Source organism: Uloborus diversus, unplaced genomic scaffold, assembly GCF_026930045.1.
Source record: "Uloborus diversus isolate 005 unplaced genomic scaffold, Udiv.v.3.1 scaffold_562, whole genome shotgun sequence".
Lineage (NCBI taxonomy): Eukaryota > Metazoa > Arthropoda > Arachnida > Araneae > Uloboridae > Uloborus > Uloborus diversus.
In genome coordinates this window covers 72,096-90,176 of record NW_026558750.1, presented here as the reverse complement: position 1 = coordinate 90,176, position 18,081 = coordinate 72,096, and the positions used below count along the sequence as shown (strand labels likewise).

Below are 18,081 nucleotides of genomic sequence, written 5' to 3'. Positions count from 1 at the left end.
GCATTCTAAATCACTAATATGTCATGAATAAGAGTGAGGAATGACAATCCTTATGAAGCACTATTGAACCAGAAAAGTTGGATTTTTATTAAAACATCGTATGAATAAAGTATACAAGAAAGGCTACAAATTGCAACACTTTGAACACTTAAGTAACCTTCCTCAAAACAATTTGTCTCATGTTATGAATAATGAAAAGACGGCCATCTTATTGCCTTTTTTAATTTCAAAGACTTTAAATGTCATATATTTTATTGGAGTACTTTCCAGATGAAAACTTGATCTGTATGCCAATGTGTTTCAGAATTCAAGTTTACTGCAATAAAATAAATTTTGCTAGAGTATTATTATTTGGGACACTTTTCATGTCTTAATTTTCAACTTCTGCGTTGAAAGTCTGATTTACAATCAAAAGAATACAATTTAAACCTAAAAATTTCTGAAGCATTGAAATGATAGAAATTGTGAACTGTGCCAGCAAACAGGCTCATTGTGCCAAGGGGCATATTTCATGCTTCAGATAAGTCTTAATACTTGAACTGATTTAATCCCAAAAAACATTTATATATATTTTTTTAGATACTAAATTAGAAAAATACATCTATACACAATGAACAGAAGTTCAGTTGACATCTGATTTGTAAATGCAGTTAATGTAGGAAAATATTCCTGTAATTTAGCATTGCAGAATGTAAATTCAACAAATTAGAATGTATTCTCTTGTATCAAAAAAAAAAATTAAAAAAAAATCCCGAATTGTTTTTAAACTATGTTTGGTTTTATGTCAGGGCAATTAACTATCTTGTTTAGAAATAGAAAAAAAAAAAAAAAAAAAAAATTGGTTGAAAATCTAGATGCAGTCATTATTTTCTCCTAACTCAGCCATTTTAAAATCTACTATTCAGTAACCAAATAATTTTCAATTGAGTAGCTTTATAAATTGATATTAAGAAAATAAAAATGGAATGAGAAAATATTTACTTTTGAGGAATGAAACTATCTTTCTTTTTTGCCCACTCACTAATTTAATTATTCTGTTGCTATCTATTGATTAAAATTGTAATTAAAAAAATGTCAATGCTATTATTAGGTTCTTAGAACTTGTTATGTCTCAAGATACCCGCTATTAATTTGCCATGTATGCCTGTTTAATTATAATGAGTATAATTTATTAATTTTGAAATGTTAGGCTTTTTAATTTTTAACTTCTTATAACAAAAAAGAAGAAAAATTAAAAAAATTCTTAAAGGTCTATTTGTAACATATAAGTAGAAGTCTTTAAGTAACAATACAATACTAACAACAAAGTTAACAAGTTTTATTTGACTCTTAATTGTCATTTCTGTTCACCACAAATGTTCCTGAACTGTTAAATTTTAAGAGGAAGAGTAAAATATTCAAAAGCAGAATTACCAATTTCAAAATTAATGATATATTGCTCATAAAAATTATTATAAGTTTTCTGAAGTAAAAGCTGTTTTTGATGCTGATGATTGATCAAACTTTGTTTTATCACAAAATTTGTCTAAAAGCATAAAATATGACTGCTCAATTCAATTTTAGTTTCCTTTACTTTTCAGGTCATTGTTTATGAAATTGAAGTGGATATTGATAGTAAACTTCTTAATGCACATAATTTGAAAATATTTTGATATTTTATTCTTGAGTCTAAAATCATAAATTTCTGACATGTTTTTTTTTAAATTATATATTCTAGTTGATGCAGATTCTGAAGAATTAACGCCATTGTTTCGTCATGCTGTGGAAATAGATATACACATTGATGATTCTGTTAAAAAGGCTAAACCTGTTGGCATTCCAATAATAGCTATAGGTAAAGCTTTTGTTAGGGACAATGATGAAGGTATGTATTATTTTTAATAGCTTAAAAATCTTGAATTTTTTTTTCACTATCTTCAGAAAAGGGATTATCCGATTTGAACAACCTTTTTCTAAAATTTTAGTTAGAAACCTCATTCAGATATTTCATTTTTTTTATTTGAGAAATTTTTTATTCAATTTGGTACAGTTATAAAAATGGTAGCATTAGCACACGCTTAGAGAGTTAAACACACACACGCATAAAATATCGCTGCTATTAATAGGTTCTTAAAACTTTTTATTGTCCCAAGATCCCCCCTATTGATTGCCATGTATTTAACAGTGTAATTATAATGAATATAATTTATTAGGCTTTTAATTAACTTCTTCTACAAAAAAAAAAAAAAAAAAACTTGTAAAAGCATATTTGTTACATATAAATAAAAGTTTGTAAGTAACAATACAATACTAACAAAAATCAAGACTAAAAAATTTGTTTGATTCTCATTGTTATTGCTTCTCAAAAGTATTACCCAATTAATAAATATTGCAAGAAAGAGTGAAGTATATTCAAATGCTGAATCACTAATTTTAAAATTAGTGAAATATTGTCCGTAAAAATAATAAACAGTTTTGTGACCGTTTTTAAAAAGAACAATATATGAACAAAAGCAAAATGCAACGAGAAACATTGCTAAAACAAAAAAAAAAGTCTAAATTAATTTGAAACCAGATAGCAGCTTACAAATGATCAAAAGTGGTCAATGCCCCTCCCCCTTTTTTTGCTACATGTAGCTGCATATCCGAAATAAAAATTAAACATTTGTTAATAATTTGTTTATTATTTTAAGTTGAAGAAAGCAAAGAGGAATTTCATCCTCTAGTACAAAGGAAAAAATTTCGTACGTCAGACGCAGCTGTTGCAGTATTTGAAAAACTCAAGCAAAGAGAGGAGTCGGACGAAGAATTCTCTGATGAGGAGTTATATGAAGAAGAAATTGAAAAACCAAAGGTAAATTTAAAAGGAGTGTGCAAGACTTACTTTAATATTTTATATGTTGTAAATGATTTTTAGATTGTTTGATCTTTGCTGTATTTTATTGCTAAAAATACCTTTTGCTTTTCTTCGTCAATGATTTGGTAATTGTTTGAATTGTCTCTTGTTGTTTTGTTCAAAGTTTTCCGTGTGAGGGAGAAAAGGGTCTCAATGTTAAATTATAGTGAAAAATCCATGCTTATTTACATGTAAGTACATTATAGTACGAGATCCGGCTGCAGAATTCTGCACTCATCGAGTATAAAATCAAAATCAAATTTTTATATTACATTATGAAAGGGGTAATGTGTTTTGGCTAGTTTGCCTAGCAAGAAGTGCCTGCAAGTATTTTTTATCAAATTAATATTGTTTTACATTTTGGGGTAAAAATGACACATTTGTTATTGACATAAACTATACTCTACTTCAAAGAAATATACCTGAAGAACTTGAAAAGTTATAGTTGCCATTGCGCAACTGGCCGCTACCTATTTGCAGCCACATGTAAACGGGTACTATTGGTGCACATTTATGCACTCAGAAATTATAGTCATCATTTATATATCAAATTAAAGCTAATTTTTTTGTTCATGTCGAATTACAAATTATAATTTTGTTACAGGTGTTATTTGTAAAGAGCAGGGACATACACTCAGAGTGTTCAAGTAGTGACTTTCACAAAGTTTACATGCTACATTGTTCATGGTCAGAGGGAGAGTTAACTCGGTGCCAAGAATGCAAGCCAAAACATTTAATGTTCACAACTGGCACCATCTCTTGGAAGCAAGGTGCAAAAATACCTACTTTTCAATGCACTTAAAGGAATTTGAAATGTTTATTCCCTGGAGGTGTGGGAGATAATCCAGGCTCAGCCATTGTTTCTAATGGAGAATCCAACCTAGTTTCTTTTCTTTTACCCTGCAAGTTCCTTTATCTACAGTCCTAGACAAGTATCGATAGTTCATCAACATCATTTGCATGGCAGTGCCAGATCTTTTTTTCAAGCCGGGGCAAAAACGGTGAATTACCAACCTTACCTATCTTCCTTCAAGATTTTATAACAAGTTCCGACGAGATAAACACAAATTGGGGGAATTCCCCCCCCCCATGAGGTTGCTGCCTGGAGCAAGGCCTTGCTCCCCCTATACAATTTTATGATCACCTCTAATATTGATCCACTGCCATAGGCGGATTTACAGGGGTGCCAGGAAGTGCGCCGCACCCCCAACATTTTTGGCAGAATTTTCAAATTTTTTTTTTAATGAAATATATTTCATCAGGAATATATATATATATATATATATATATATATATATATATATATATATATATATATATATATATATATATATATATATATATATATATAAAAATTTATTTATTTATTTCATCAGGAAGTTTGTTAATCAACTTATGTTTTTCTATAGCCACAATGCAAGTTAATTTACTTGAAAGCAATCCAAAATATAAAACTACATGCAGTTTATTACGTGACTCGCGCGTGTCACCTCCCCACACATTGCCAGTGAGAGTGCAATTGTGCTACGCTTTAAGAACAAGTATTTTTATCCATTTAGAAAAGAAAGATAATAAGCAATTATATGTATCAAATAAACATAATTCTTAAATTATTTATTATTCAGTGCTGTATTATAGAATAATTGTGTACTCTGCAATCGGGTATTTATTGGTATATCATTACGTTTTTTTCTCTCTCAAACAACTGTGGTTAAAAACATGAGAATTATAATATCCTTTCTCAACAACGATACAAGGTACAACGAAGTCCTTGCACTTTATTTCAGTCAAAAGTGCATTATAACAGCCCCCCCCCCCTCCCACCCGATATTGTTGCACCTCCAGAATTCACAGCCTAAATCCGCCTATGTCCACTACACAATGACAGGTAAATGCCATGTTTTTTGGCCATGCTTCAGTCACATGTAATGACACTTGTAGAGGGGCTCCCAAGAGTCATTTTTTAATAGGGAAATGCATCGTTTCAAACAGCAAGGGTGTCAGAGTACTTCCTCATCAACATTATCACCTTCTCAGGCCTGACACAATCGTTCCTAAACACCTAGCTACTGAAAAAAGTGTCACAATATTTATGACCTAGTCAAAAATTTCATGTGAAGAATAAGAGTTGGACTCATTTAACTAAACTGAGCTCTTTTTAAATTTTTGGTTTAATGTTTTATTTTGAAGTTATACTTACATCATCTTCTACAGTACAAAGTGAGAAAAAAATATGCTCAAGTGGAGGTGAGAAGGTGCACTGCATTACTGTTTGTTGTATATGTCTTTGCATTGTCTTGGCTAATTTTACTTACGTCCTTGTTGGATTTATTTGATCAATTTTCCGATTATTTCTTAAGAAACAAGTCAACTTTCATTAAGAATAGTGTAATAAATTTTTGTATCTCAGTAGTCAGGTATTAAAAATCAAACTGCAGTTTTATTTATTTTGGTACTTATTTCAGGATGATGAGGATTTCAAAGAGGAATATATTGGTGAGTTACCCGATGAAATTGAACGTGTCCCTCGAGATAGAGCTATCATCTCTTCTGAAATGCTAGAAGAGCATTCTCGTCAGTTAAAAGGTCAAGTTATTGTCTATGTAAAAAAGCAGATTCAGAGCATTTTAGATGATATGAAGCAGGTACTTTAACTTATTTAGAGTAAAAAATTCTGAATTTTCTAAATGTAAGAATGTCTTTGTGGAGAGATGAAAAAATAAGATGCTTTATGTCTTTTCTTTAAAAATGGTGTAGTCATTTGTTGCAAAATGTCCCCCCCCCATTTTTTTGGTTTTATTTATAGTGTTATTTGACGCTAGTAGTTTTCACATTTCTGTTATTTTTCCTGAAAAATATATTTAAATTTAAGCCTTTTTTATTGCTGAAACAAAAACAAACAAGAAGAAAATGTTTTTTTTTCCTTTAAGATAAAGTACTATTTTTACTGTTTGAAATGTGAAAAATGCATTCTGCGTACTCTTATGTAATTTGAAGGATTTAGTTCAAAAAATGAGATTCAGAATTAAGGAATAAACTTAAATGCAACACAAAGTTTCCAAAAATGTTTCTACAGTGATATTAAAACATATTTAAGGTACAAAGCATTTAAGTTCTTTAATTAATAATGGAACGTTTTTTTAAATAAATAAAATGCAAACTTAAAAACCAATAACTTTTGCTGATCAATGACTTTTTCTGCTATAAATAATTTATTGCTGCTCCTGAACATGAATTAACCATTCAAAAATCATGAATTTCTTCTCCAAAAGGGAAAATTTCATGCTGCAAAATACAGAATTTCCTGCTTCAAAACAAATCTGCAGCAGTTTTTCTTCTTTATTTAAACCCTTTTGTAACATTTATGCATCAAATGCTTACTAAGTAGCAACTCAAAGAACAAACGGTTTATTAAGTGCAAGCAGTAAGCCATATGCATAGCAATTCTTATATAATAATGAAGGCAGTGTTGCCACAAACTAAATACTAATATCTATGGGGATTAAGGTTACAGTTAATATGACATCCGTCCTTTTTTTTAAAAATAAGAAAAAACTTACTTTTTCTGATAACATATATATGGTTTCCTGAAATTATGTTTACTTTTAAGTAGCACAAAACTTAATGTCGAAAATGTTTATGTTTAGAAGAATATTCTGTATTTACAAGTCAAGTTTAATAGGTTTTTTAATCAGTCTTCCGGAGCGAGTGATAGGAGCTGATTTGTGTGTACTAGGCATGTCCTTAGGGCTAGTAATGCTACGGGTAACAGGAGAAGTCAAAGGAGAGTCTGATGATTTAACCGGTGTTTGACACTCATCCTGTACAGCATCTGACTTATCCATTTCACTGTGAGGCATCTGAAGAATTACTTCTTCATTCTGATCATCACTACTTCTAGGAGTTTGCTCCGGAGAATCGGTCGTAGATGGATTCTTATCTTTGACAGTGTTGTATCGAAGAAACCACGTATTTCGTCTATATGTTGCACCCTCGGGAGTTCTTATGATGAAAGATCTTGGTCCCGAAGCTGGGGCAATCACTTCAGCTGGTCTCCAATCTCTGTGTCCTTTGCGAAACCACACTTTTTCTCCAATGCTAATAGGCTTCTTAGGCTTGGATCCTCGATTCCTATATATCTTGTAGCCCATTCTTAACGCTCCACAGTGGAGTATTTGACTGAAAATCCTGGCCAAAAGTCCAAAATTAAAAATTTACCCAATTTTTATAAAAATTTATTCTATGATAGTTGACTAACTGGTGCATCGATCGGCACCTGTTTTGGAAACCTGAGTCACGTACAATTGCTCATAGCCTCGGTAAAAGATGAGATTTCTATAAGAATTTTCGCTTTTTTGTCACGTTTCAGCTTAATTATTACGTTTCAATGTAGATTTTTTTGTGGCTTTATAAATGAATGGAAGTGACCCAAATCAATTTTACGGGATAAAGAAATGTCAGGGCTTTGTACTAATTATAAATTAAAGTAAATATTTTTATTTTCTTTTTGTAAAAAAAAATAAAGAAAACTTGGTACGGAATATTTTTAAAGGCTTTTCGCCTTAATTTATAACTAGAGAAAGCTTTTTAAATGGGTGTCGGGCTCGGTCGGGCTGTTTTGAAAGTTACATCGTATTTGGCAAAGTCTCTAGTGCTAATTTCTGCAAAAAAATCTTCCGCCTACAACTGCCCTTTTTTTTTTAATGATTTTTTTTAAAAAAAGTGCATAATCCAATCGTTTTGTGACAAGTCATGATTTTAAACTGAAATTACCAACAAAGATTTAATAAATTTGTAAAAAGTTATCAAAAGTACTACTGAATGAAAAAAGCAACATATTTAAGCGCACAAACATCAATAAAATTTCAGACACGAGTTTCAGGGTTACGAGAAACCGCTTCATGAATGTATAAAAGTTTAAGCTATGGAATGAGAATCATTGAATTAATTTCGAAAATGCTTAGCTTTATGCTTCGTTAAAGGAATTCATTGCACCCCTAAAACATGTGTTTGCGTTTAATTATGTTAATTTTCTCATGTACGTTAATGAGGCAATAAATTAAATAATTTTGTGATCTCGCTAAGAAAATTTTCTCTTCCTTAAAATTGAGAAAGATTTTAAATAAAATAAATAAATATTTATATATTTTCAGATTATCGTTGCAAATAATGTGCCGGGGGAGGGGGGTCTTTCCCCCCTTATACGTAGTATATTTGTAATTTTCTCCTAACGCTAGCGAACTATCCACATTTAAGATGTCTTACCAACTCATTGTGAAATTGCAGTTGTATTAAATTTTAGTTCCAAGTTTTTGTTCACACAATTTTTAGCGGGACACATCACGCTATGTAAAACTAAGGATCGACCCAAGGTACGGCTATATGTACAACATATAAAATTCAAAAACAAAGAGCTTTTGAATATCTATTTTCGAGTGTTTTTACAGTTTTAACTTCCGAGTTCATTTTTCTTTTTTTTTTCTTTTACAATAGAAAAAAGGTTCTTTGTAACCCCGAAACCCTTGTCTTCAATTTCTTTTGTGCATGATTAACTCAGGGTTTTAATGATTGAAACTGAACGAAAAGAATAACATTGATTTTTTTTTGTTTCAAATTAGTGTTTTGTAAAGAACACTAGGATTTTTTAACTGTTTTTATTTTTATTTATTTTTTTTCTTCTTAATTACACATCTTCGACGAAAATGATGGGGAAAAGTAGCCATATCTTCGCATTAAACATGCTTACTTATCACTTGTTAAAGCGTTTTTGGCAAGCAGCCAAGTGCTGCAACCATTTCGGATCGAGTGAAAATTATTGAAAATTTTTATTTCAACTCATTGAAAAAAAATTCATTATAAATCAGTGAAACAACATAACTTCACCGTTTTTGCTTTAAATAAAGATCAGGTGTTTATATTATTTCCTTAAAAAGTTTCAGAGCCATACCATTATTAGAATACCGGATGCAGGAATTTTAGTTCACATTGATTGAATAATTGAAAAAAATCGAAAAAGCGACCTCTCTTTGTAAATTCCTAGAAATTCGGTTAATTACGTTAGAACTTCAAACAAATCATATTTTCGAAGAAAATTATTTTTCCTATCTTGTGATACATTGTTTTTTTTTCTACGTTCACTAGGATCGTTTTTACGGTTGTAAACATGCAGAAGTCTAGGCCGTGGATAAAACATTAAATATTTCATTTTCTAATTCAAATTTTAAAAAATCAAGCTTCAAACTGTAACATCAGGCTTTCAGACAACTTGTATACAAAGTTTCGTGTCTTTAAGTGGAATAGCATCGCCGTACAGCGCACAAACACACAGAAGGGAGTTGCCTTCAGATGAGTGAAAATTTCCAACTAGTTTTGGCCAGGATTTTCAGTCAAATACTCCATTGTGCGCTCTTAGGTTTTCTGGAACATTTTCGATTATTCTAGGCATCAAGAGGTTTCTGCTGATCGGCAGGGTGCCATCTGCAGAACACTTTGAAATAAGGTTCTTGGCTTCTTGAACATATCTCTCCTCCAGACCATTGGATCTCTTGTGTTCTGGACTAGATACCTGTATTTGAAAATTTCAATCTTCAGCAAATTTATAAAATTCTTCTGATATTAATTGAGTGCCGGAATCTGAGCACAAAATTTCTGGAACACCATGAGTGGAAAACCAATGCTTCATGGCCTTAACTACTGTAGATGATGATATGTTACCCAGAATACAGAAATCAAAATAGCCAGAATAGCTATCTGCTATTATAAGATAATTTTTCTTGTTTAGGTGAAATAAATCAGTAGCTACAATTTGCCATGGTCTCTTGGGTATTTTGTTTAAAAGAATTGGTTCTTCCGTATTATTTCTTTGGCGTCGTTGGCACACTTCACATTGCCTGACATATTCATTTACATCTTGGTTCATGTTAAACCAATAGACATTTTCCCTTGCTCTATTCAGAGAGCGTTCGATTCCCAAATGTCCCAGATGGATTGTTTTCAGTGTTGTAGCTTTAAGCTTACTGGGTATAACTACACGATCCCCTTTGAATATAATTCCTTCGTAATAAGAGAATTCGTCTTTAAAAGTCCAGTACTTCTTGAGACACTGCGGAACGTTGTTAATGTCATCGGGCCAGCCTTCCATACTTCCGATAGCTGCGATAATTCTTCATCAGTTTTTATTGCTTGTTTTAGCTCTTTAGTTCGGGCGTTAGTCATCGGGACTATGATATAAACTTCCATTTGCAGTTCAGACGCATCCGAGTTGTTTTTACATCTGGTATCTCGGCTTAATGTGTCAGCTATAAACATTTCAGTGCCCTTCTTTTATATTACTTACAGTCTATATGGCATAATGTCTAACATGATTCTTTTGAGGCATAGCGGAGCACAATGCAAGGGTTTCTTTGAGATAGAAACGAGTGGTTTGTGATCAGTTTCAACAGTCAGGTGTTTACTACCCCATACGTATTGATGAAATCTCATACATCCAAATTTTATGGCGAATGCTTCTTTCTGAATTTGGGAATAGTTCTGCTGGGTTTGGTCTAAAGCTTTAGCTGCAAATGCCACTGGACGACCTTCTTGCATTAGGACAGCACCTACAGAGTGTTGACTAGCATCAACTGATAATACCACTGGAGCATTCACATCGTAATACTTTAATACGGGTAAATCTTGCAAGATTTTCTTCAGCCTTTCAAATGAGACTTGCTGTTCTTCCTCCCATATCCATTCAATATCCTTTTTGCAAAGTTCTCTTAATGGTTGAGTAACTTCTGATAAATTAGGAACAAATTTGGCCAGGTACGTGATCATTCCCAGGAAACGTTGTAGACTTTTTGTATCTTCAGGGACTCTCGGATTTCGAATTGCTTCAATTTTTTCAGGATCAGCTTTCAAACCATTTTCAGTGATTATATGACCCAGAAACTTGATTTCTTTTTGAAAAAATAAGCATTTTTCCATATTCAAGGTTAGTCCTGCATTTGTCAAAATTTTAACAACTTTGGAAGTCAGTTCTTCTAACTCCGGTTTGGAATGTGCATGTATGAAAACATCGTCGATAGCACATTCAACACCTTTGATATTTCCAATCAAATGTTCCATGATTTGCTGAAATACTTCAGGGGCTGATGACAAACCCATAGGCATCCTCAGGTAGGAGCATCGTCCACAGGGTGTTGACATGGTAAGGTACTTGCTAGTGCGATCCGTAACAGGAACTTGCCAGAAACCTTTCCGACAATCTAGCAGCATAAACCATTTTGAGCCATCGATTCCAGTTGCTATTTCTTCTAGGGTGTTCAAGGGATAGTGCCGTCTCTTGAGATTTTTATTCAGACTTGATGGATCCATGCAAACTCTAATTTTTCCCTTTCTCTGGACTACTACCATGGGTGAAACTGCTGGCGTGGGTTCACTTACTGGCTTTATTATTTTCATGCACTGCATGCGATCAAGTTCTTCTTTAACTCTTTCTCTTATTGCATGAGGCACACGCCTAGCTGGAAATATTTCCAATTTGGGATCATCAATTAGGTCTATATCATACTTAATATTCTTCAAACAACCAATTTCATCTTCAGCAGAGCTGGTCTGTAAGATTTCAGGGGTTAGTCCTATAGTATTCATTCTTTTAACTAAGCCTAACTCAACACATGAATCTTTCCCTAATATAGGTTGCACCATTTCTTCCACTATCATAAATCGCATCGTGAAGTTATTTCCTACGAAATACTTTCATTAGTTACGCGCATTTTATGATTGGAAAATGAAATTAATGATCGAACATTTGTATTATAAAATTCTAAATTAGCTTTCATGGCTAAATCTCGAGACAGAACATTGCACTGTGCACCTGTATCGAATTTAAATTTAATCTTTGTCCCGTTATCAAATTCTAAAGTTTCATACCAATCTGAAATGCTTTGTTTTCCCGAAACAGTATTTACAACGAAACATTCATCTGCTACATCTTTTTTCACATCGCTTACCGATGGAACAACATTTTTAGTGCGGCAAACTTGAGAAAAATGCCCTTCCTTTTTGCAAGCAAAACAAATCTTCTTGTATGCCCTCTCTTTTCTTGTGTATTTTACCACATCTTGTACACAGAGATTTAGTTGTACTCTTTTTAGCATCTTTTATTTGGGGTTTAGTTCCAGCAGAATGAGATTTATTTCTTGTTTTTATGGCTTCAATTTTCAGTGGCTCATTTTTCATGGAATTAATTTTATTCCGGGCTTGTTCCGTAGCTTTACAAATCTTTATAGCTTTTTCTAAAGTTAGAGTGTCCTCCGACAAGAGTTTTTCTCTATCTGCGTCTCGATGAACTCCAACAACAATGCGATCCATCACCAGACTATCGTGCAATTCACCAAAATTGCAAGATTTACTTTTTCTCATTAAGCCATTGAGAAAGTCATCAAACTTCTCGTTTGGATCCTGTAGTACTTTGTTAAAAATGAATCGCTCGTAAGTGATGTTCGTTTTAGGCAAGAAATAATTTTGGAATGCCTTTACAATTGCTTCTAGCTTTTGTTTAGTTTCATCCGAAAATGAATTATAGACACTTACTGCTTCTGGTCCAATAGCAGACATAAATAACGCAATCTGCACATTTTTCGGCTTCTTTTCCAACCCGACGATGATTGAATACCATTCAAATTGCTGACGCCAAAGCTTCCATGACCTCGAAACATCGCTTGAAGACAAGATCAATGGCGTGGGTGGACGAGCACTTATGCTGTTTGCTGCATTACTTTCCAGATTCTCACTTTGAATTGTCATTATTTATGCTTTTGCGGAACGCATAAAATTACAGTTCAAGAGTTTCGGCACCATGTAACATTTATGCATCAAATGTTTACTAAGTAGCAACTCAAAGAACAAATGGTTTATTAAGTGCAAGCGGTAAGCCATATGCATAGCAATTCTTATATAATAATGAAGGCAGTGTTGCCACAAACTAAATACTAATATCTATGGGGATTAAGGTTACAATTAATATGACACCTTTTTACTTCCTTTTACAAAAAAGGAGGTATTGTATTTGCAAAAAAATTTCACTCAAAAATCGGCCTTAATTTCCTATTTGCCCGAATTAATACTGAATTTTTTTTCAACCCGACTACACATGGATATATGCCTGAGAACGTACAGACACCCGAAGTATCCATTTTGACTATCCCCGAGTAAATTACAATAAGTCTTCTCGTGACGTCCGTTTGTATGTGCTTAGGTATCTGGCATAATCAAAAAACCGTATGTCGTAGAATGTTGAAATTTAGTACGTAGACTCCTAGTGGGGTCTAGTTGTGCACCATCCCTTTTAGTTTTGCATTCGGATGTTCCACAGGGGGGGCAGTTATACCTTTTTGGGGGTAAAATCATTGTTAATTTCAATGCAAACTCAAGTAGTGTTATAATTTGGCAAACACTTGGCATTATATCGCTACGCTTTTGTTTCCCAAGTTTTTTCGCCAACTTGGCGACAAATTCGGCGATTTTTTTTTAAAAATCTGGTTTTAATTTGCCCATATTTAGAGGGTTAACCATTGAATCACAATAAAACTGCCAATATTGGGATAATTTATCTGTATAAAATGTTTTCTTTACTTCGGTTTGTAACAAACTTGGGGGGGGGGGGGGGGGGGATATTTAAAGTGTTTCTTTGCAGACTCCGAGGCACTTTTATCATTAAACTGGAGTAAAAGGAAGTCATGCGATGCATACATCAGCTTGTTTATTTGCAAATTAATATTTGTGGTGCACTTAAATTGATTAGCATGAAAATATGCATGTTGTTTTCTCTAGAATTTTCATTTACATTTCAAACTAAAAGCTGACACTTTGTTTTTCAAGGAACTGTATGTTGTTTGTTGATGGCTACCATTTAGTCTACTATTTTTATGCATTCAAGCTACTAAAAAAAAAAAACTGTTTTGGGTCCATTTCTTCTGTGGCATTTCTGTAAATAGTGATTTTTTTGGTTTCAAATTCATTTGTTATAGCAGGTTATTGAAAATTCAGTCCTCTGCAGATTAGGCTACTTTGTTAGCTGTAAGCTACCAGTACTTTTTTGTTTTCCGATTTATTAGTAGTATGCAGTAAATCATCAAATTGATCAATCAATAAAAAAATCAATAAATTGATATTACAGATGGAAAGTGAACTTATTACTGTTAGGAAGAAAATTGATGGTTTAGATCAATGTCTACAAGATGTTTCTGAGAAAATTTCTTTTAAAGATCATAGTTTCACTAAAAAAGCTGATGAACTGCGTGTAAGTTACTATTTGATTACAATTTGTTTTGCATGCTTGTTATATAAAATTCCTTACGTCATTAATAGAGCTGTTGTATTTCCTAAATTTTAAACACTTTTGAATTTTCTGTTTGCCGTATGTATTTAAATTATCGAATTTATGTGAGTATTTTATTGTTATTTTTTTTTCTGTTTTAAATGTAGAAACGGTTCATGAATCAAGGAATTTGATACCAATGCTGCTTTCGAATTATTTTCGTTTAATTTGCAGTGTAGTTCAATATGAAAAAGAAAAAATGCAGCTGATTTCTGTGTAGTTTTGTCAAACAGGATTTTTGTATATTTTTTCAGATTTCATTCCTTTTATTTATATATTTTCTTAACTAATCAGAACAATTGCATAGAGAGAAAATTACAAGTTTGTCAGAGATCTTTTGTTTTGTTTATTAAAAACTTATTCAGTAATGCATACACTTAGTATTATTAATTCTTAGAACTTTTCTTTTTCTTAAAGTAAAAAAGCTTTTGTAAAATTATTTCTAATTTTGGCATAAAAGTGAACCATTGCTTACTAGAAAAAAAAAATCTAAGAAAACTTGTATAGCTTAATTATTGTCAATATGATGAAAATAAAGGTTGGAAATCGGATATTTTTTACTATAACAAAAATTGAGGAAAAAAAGAAGGAAAATTTTGAACATTTTTTCTATTTTGAAAACTTAATGAAATCATACATGATTGAGGCAATTGAATCTCACATCTTTATCCTCGAAAAGGTTTTATTAACCAGTCCCTGCAGTGCATTTGCATTATTATTATTATTACGAGGGCCATCCGGAAAGTAGTACCCGTTTCCGCCGCATGAGGCGCTGACGACGTGAGTAGCAGCCGGTCAAGGTCAGGCCGCTTCAGTGGCTTGTCTGCCTTCTCTGTTGCAAATTCCATGACTCTAGCATTGCCTGTTTTGTTTCTGTAGCCGTTCATAATGTTTAAAAATAATGAGAATGCCGCCAGTTGTGAAGTGAGGGCTGTGATAAAATTTCTCAACGCAAGAAACGTTCACCTTGTCTATTGTCTGATGGCGTCATTCTCCTCCATGACAATGCCATGCCTCATGCAGCGGGGATAACACAACAACTTCTGCAGCAATTCAATTGGGAAATATTCGACCATCCACCGTATAGCCCAAACTTGGACCCTTCAGATTTTCATCTCTTTATAAGACTTAGAGTTTTTGGCGGGAAAAAGATTTGACAGCGATGAAGAACTTAAAGAAGATGTGACTATGTATTTCAATCAGCTGGCGGCGGAGGAATATGACGCTGGAATACAAAACTTGTCACATGTTATGACAAATGCTTAAATTTGCTTGGAGAATATGTGGAGAAGTAGTTTAAGGTATGCTCTTTTCAATAAAAATGTTTAAATTTGTTAATATTTACTTCTGTGTCTTTATTTCACAAACGTATACTACTTTCCCGATGGCCCTCGTATTATTTATTTTTTTTTTTAATAAAATCTTTTTATGATAGGAATTTATCTTTTGTTTAGATTTTAATAAACAACCTTACCTCGCTTCTTTGTAAACAAATTGAAATGTTTTTTGATCTTTGCACTGCAATCAGAAAATCCATGCAGATTTGTACAGATAACTACAGTTTAGATAGCACTAGTGAAACCAAAATTTTCATCAGTTCTTTTTTATTAAAAATCAATCAATCATCCTGTTGCTCTCAGTTACACCTTAGTCTTGTACCATCCCTTATTAGATGATATTACTCTATGATAACCAATATAACTAGCTGAGTGTTGTCTGTTGCCTTGAATCAGTAATATATTTTTTTAATGACACAAAGTGTTTCTATTTATTTTTAAGGAAAAATTTGTCAGCTTTATCATTTTCTGCATCAAATAGTATATTGAATAGTTTGAATATTTTAGGCTTTAAGAAACATGACCGAAAATCACCAGCTTTCATTAGTTCATGTAACAAGGCAGCTTGAGCAGGTGTGTACATTATTTTTAAATCTGAGTTTTCAATAACCTAATTCTTTTGCCTAATTGAAAATAAAGTATTTTTTCTGCTTTCTAATCCTTATTATTTTTCTTTGTATTGTGTTGAAATACTGTAAGTTGGAATGTTTCTTGATTTCTTATTCACTTTTTGTGGTGGTATTGTCATCCCTATGAATTTAATTAAGAAAATTTCAAGTATTAAATCCTAAATTTGGAGAAAAATTTAAAAAAAAAATGTGTTTGGGGAATTTTTACTGTTGCACTAGCACTGTTAGTGCTTAAATCAGTGGTGTAGACCTGGAAGAAACTTGGAGGCAGAGTTTATGTTTTTGTAACTTTTTTTCTGTGAAATCTCACTCAATAAAAATCTTTTTGTGTGGTGTTCCTGCTGTGCACCATTCTGGGATGTATGCTAAAAGTATCACGAAATTTTTCATCTTCAGTTCAATCATTCAAATTTTCTCTAAGAAGATAGCCTCTATAAATGAAATGGCTGTTGATAATTTTGACGTCCCATCTTATTTTTCATTATTATCAATAAAATGAATAATCTAATAATTTAGCCGGAAAAAAAAAACAGGAAGAAAAGATTGAGACTAGCGTTATTCATTCGTTCTACTGAAGGCTCAAGCTCCTGTGGAAAATTTGGGCTTATCTTTTGCACTTAGTTGCATCAAACAAAACGTGCTTCTGAACCCATTTGATGCCAAATTTTAAATTAAAAGTCAGGGAATTCTTTAAATACAATAAGATGAAAGGATGCTATTGCCTCGACTGTGTTACTGGTTTTATAATACAATTGTTGTTGTTTTCATGACCATGGAGTTTTAGATCATGTCAAAAATCTAAAAGTGTGCTGTTGCCAGCTTCTTGAATGTAGAAAGCAACTCTTAGATTGTCTTCAAGTGGCACCATTTCTAATTTTAGAACATGCAGTGCGAGTGCTGGGCACTTGAAAATGTGTCTCAGTGTTAGACTAACATCCAGACAATTTTTGCTGGGAACGTCCTAGTCTTGTCCAGGAGAATATTCATCCATCTAAAATGATTTCTTCTTAACCTTTCTATAACCAATGTTCAAGTTCTAGGAAAGCTTAACCCAAAGCGTCACTTTTCCAAGTTCTAGGATTAAAGCTTCACCCAAAGCACCACTATTCCAACAATAGAATACACTAAAAAACACAGTATTTTTTTTCCTTTAAATTTTATCATATTTTTATAGTTACTTGAGATAAATAGACGTAATTTCAAAAAATTGTGCAAATCTGATTGTCCGTTTAATAGTTCAGCATGTTAATAGCTAACAAGAGCAATTGGCCTGCTAGGCTGTAGGTAGTTTATTTACCATGTTGCAAATGTCGCATTTGGGTGAGGCCTCATGACCATAAGGGCTTCAAAAGGGATTCAAAAATGCTTTTGATAAATATTTTATGTAGTTCAGTGATAGACAGGGAGGCCCCCTCAATGATGCATTGCAACAGGCCTTCAAAATTGTACATCTGCCAGTGCCGTTAGGGTGACTCCAACATATATTTTTTGTGACACTGAATGGTGAATTAAAATTATATATATATTTCTGCCCTTCAAATATACTTCAGATTTATTTATTTAATTTTTTTATCTCTATTATCATTATCATTTTTTTTTTCATTTATTTTGCTTCTAAAGTTCTGTTTTTCAAATTCATCAACATTTCACTGTCAGATGCTTCATTTCAGACCTTCTCTATATATTTCTGCTTTTTTTTTAGTTTTAACTATTGTGTACAAATTATAGTGTAGTTTTTTTCCCCTCAAATACAAAGTCAATATTTTGAAGGCATTGAAAATCTGTTTTATACAAGGTTTGGTTAATTCTCTGACTTTATACTTCACATGAATTTCTCTTGCATGTAAGCGTTAAATTGTTTTATTTTCATTTTTGCTC

At 32.5% G+C, this 18,081-nt stretch overlaps 1 protein-coding gene across 1 annotated transcript; it reads left to right on the top strand.

Annotated features, from left to right (window-relative positions):
• The first annotated feature begins 2,568 nt into the window (after window positions 1–2,568).
• Window positions 2,569–17,131, top strand: LOC129233628 (uncharacterized). The gene is made up of 6 exons (XM_054867603.1): window positions 2,569–2,578; window positions 2,673–2,833; window positions 5,341–5,520; window positions 14,037–14,159; window positions 16,082–16,147; window positions 17,084–17,131. The coding sequence occupies exons 1-6, from the start codon at window positions 2,569–2,571 to the stop codon at window positions 17,129–17,131; spliced, it is 588 nt and encodes a 195-aa protein (XP_054723578.1).
• The last annotated feature ends 950 nt before the right edge of the window (window positions 17,132–18,081 follow it).

Bases quoted from the DNA above. Each gene is read 5' to 3' on its own strand.
- LOC129233628 (XM_054867603.1), top strand. The intron at 5,521-14,036 runs GTACTTTAACTT...TTGATATTACAG, and splicing joins TTTTAGATGATATGAAGCAG to ATGGAAAGTGAACTTATTAC. The intron at 16,148-17,083 runs GTGTGTACATTA...TTCTAATTTTAG, and splicing joins TAACAAGGCAGCTTGAGCAG to AACATGCAGTGCGAGTGCTG.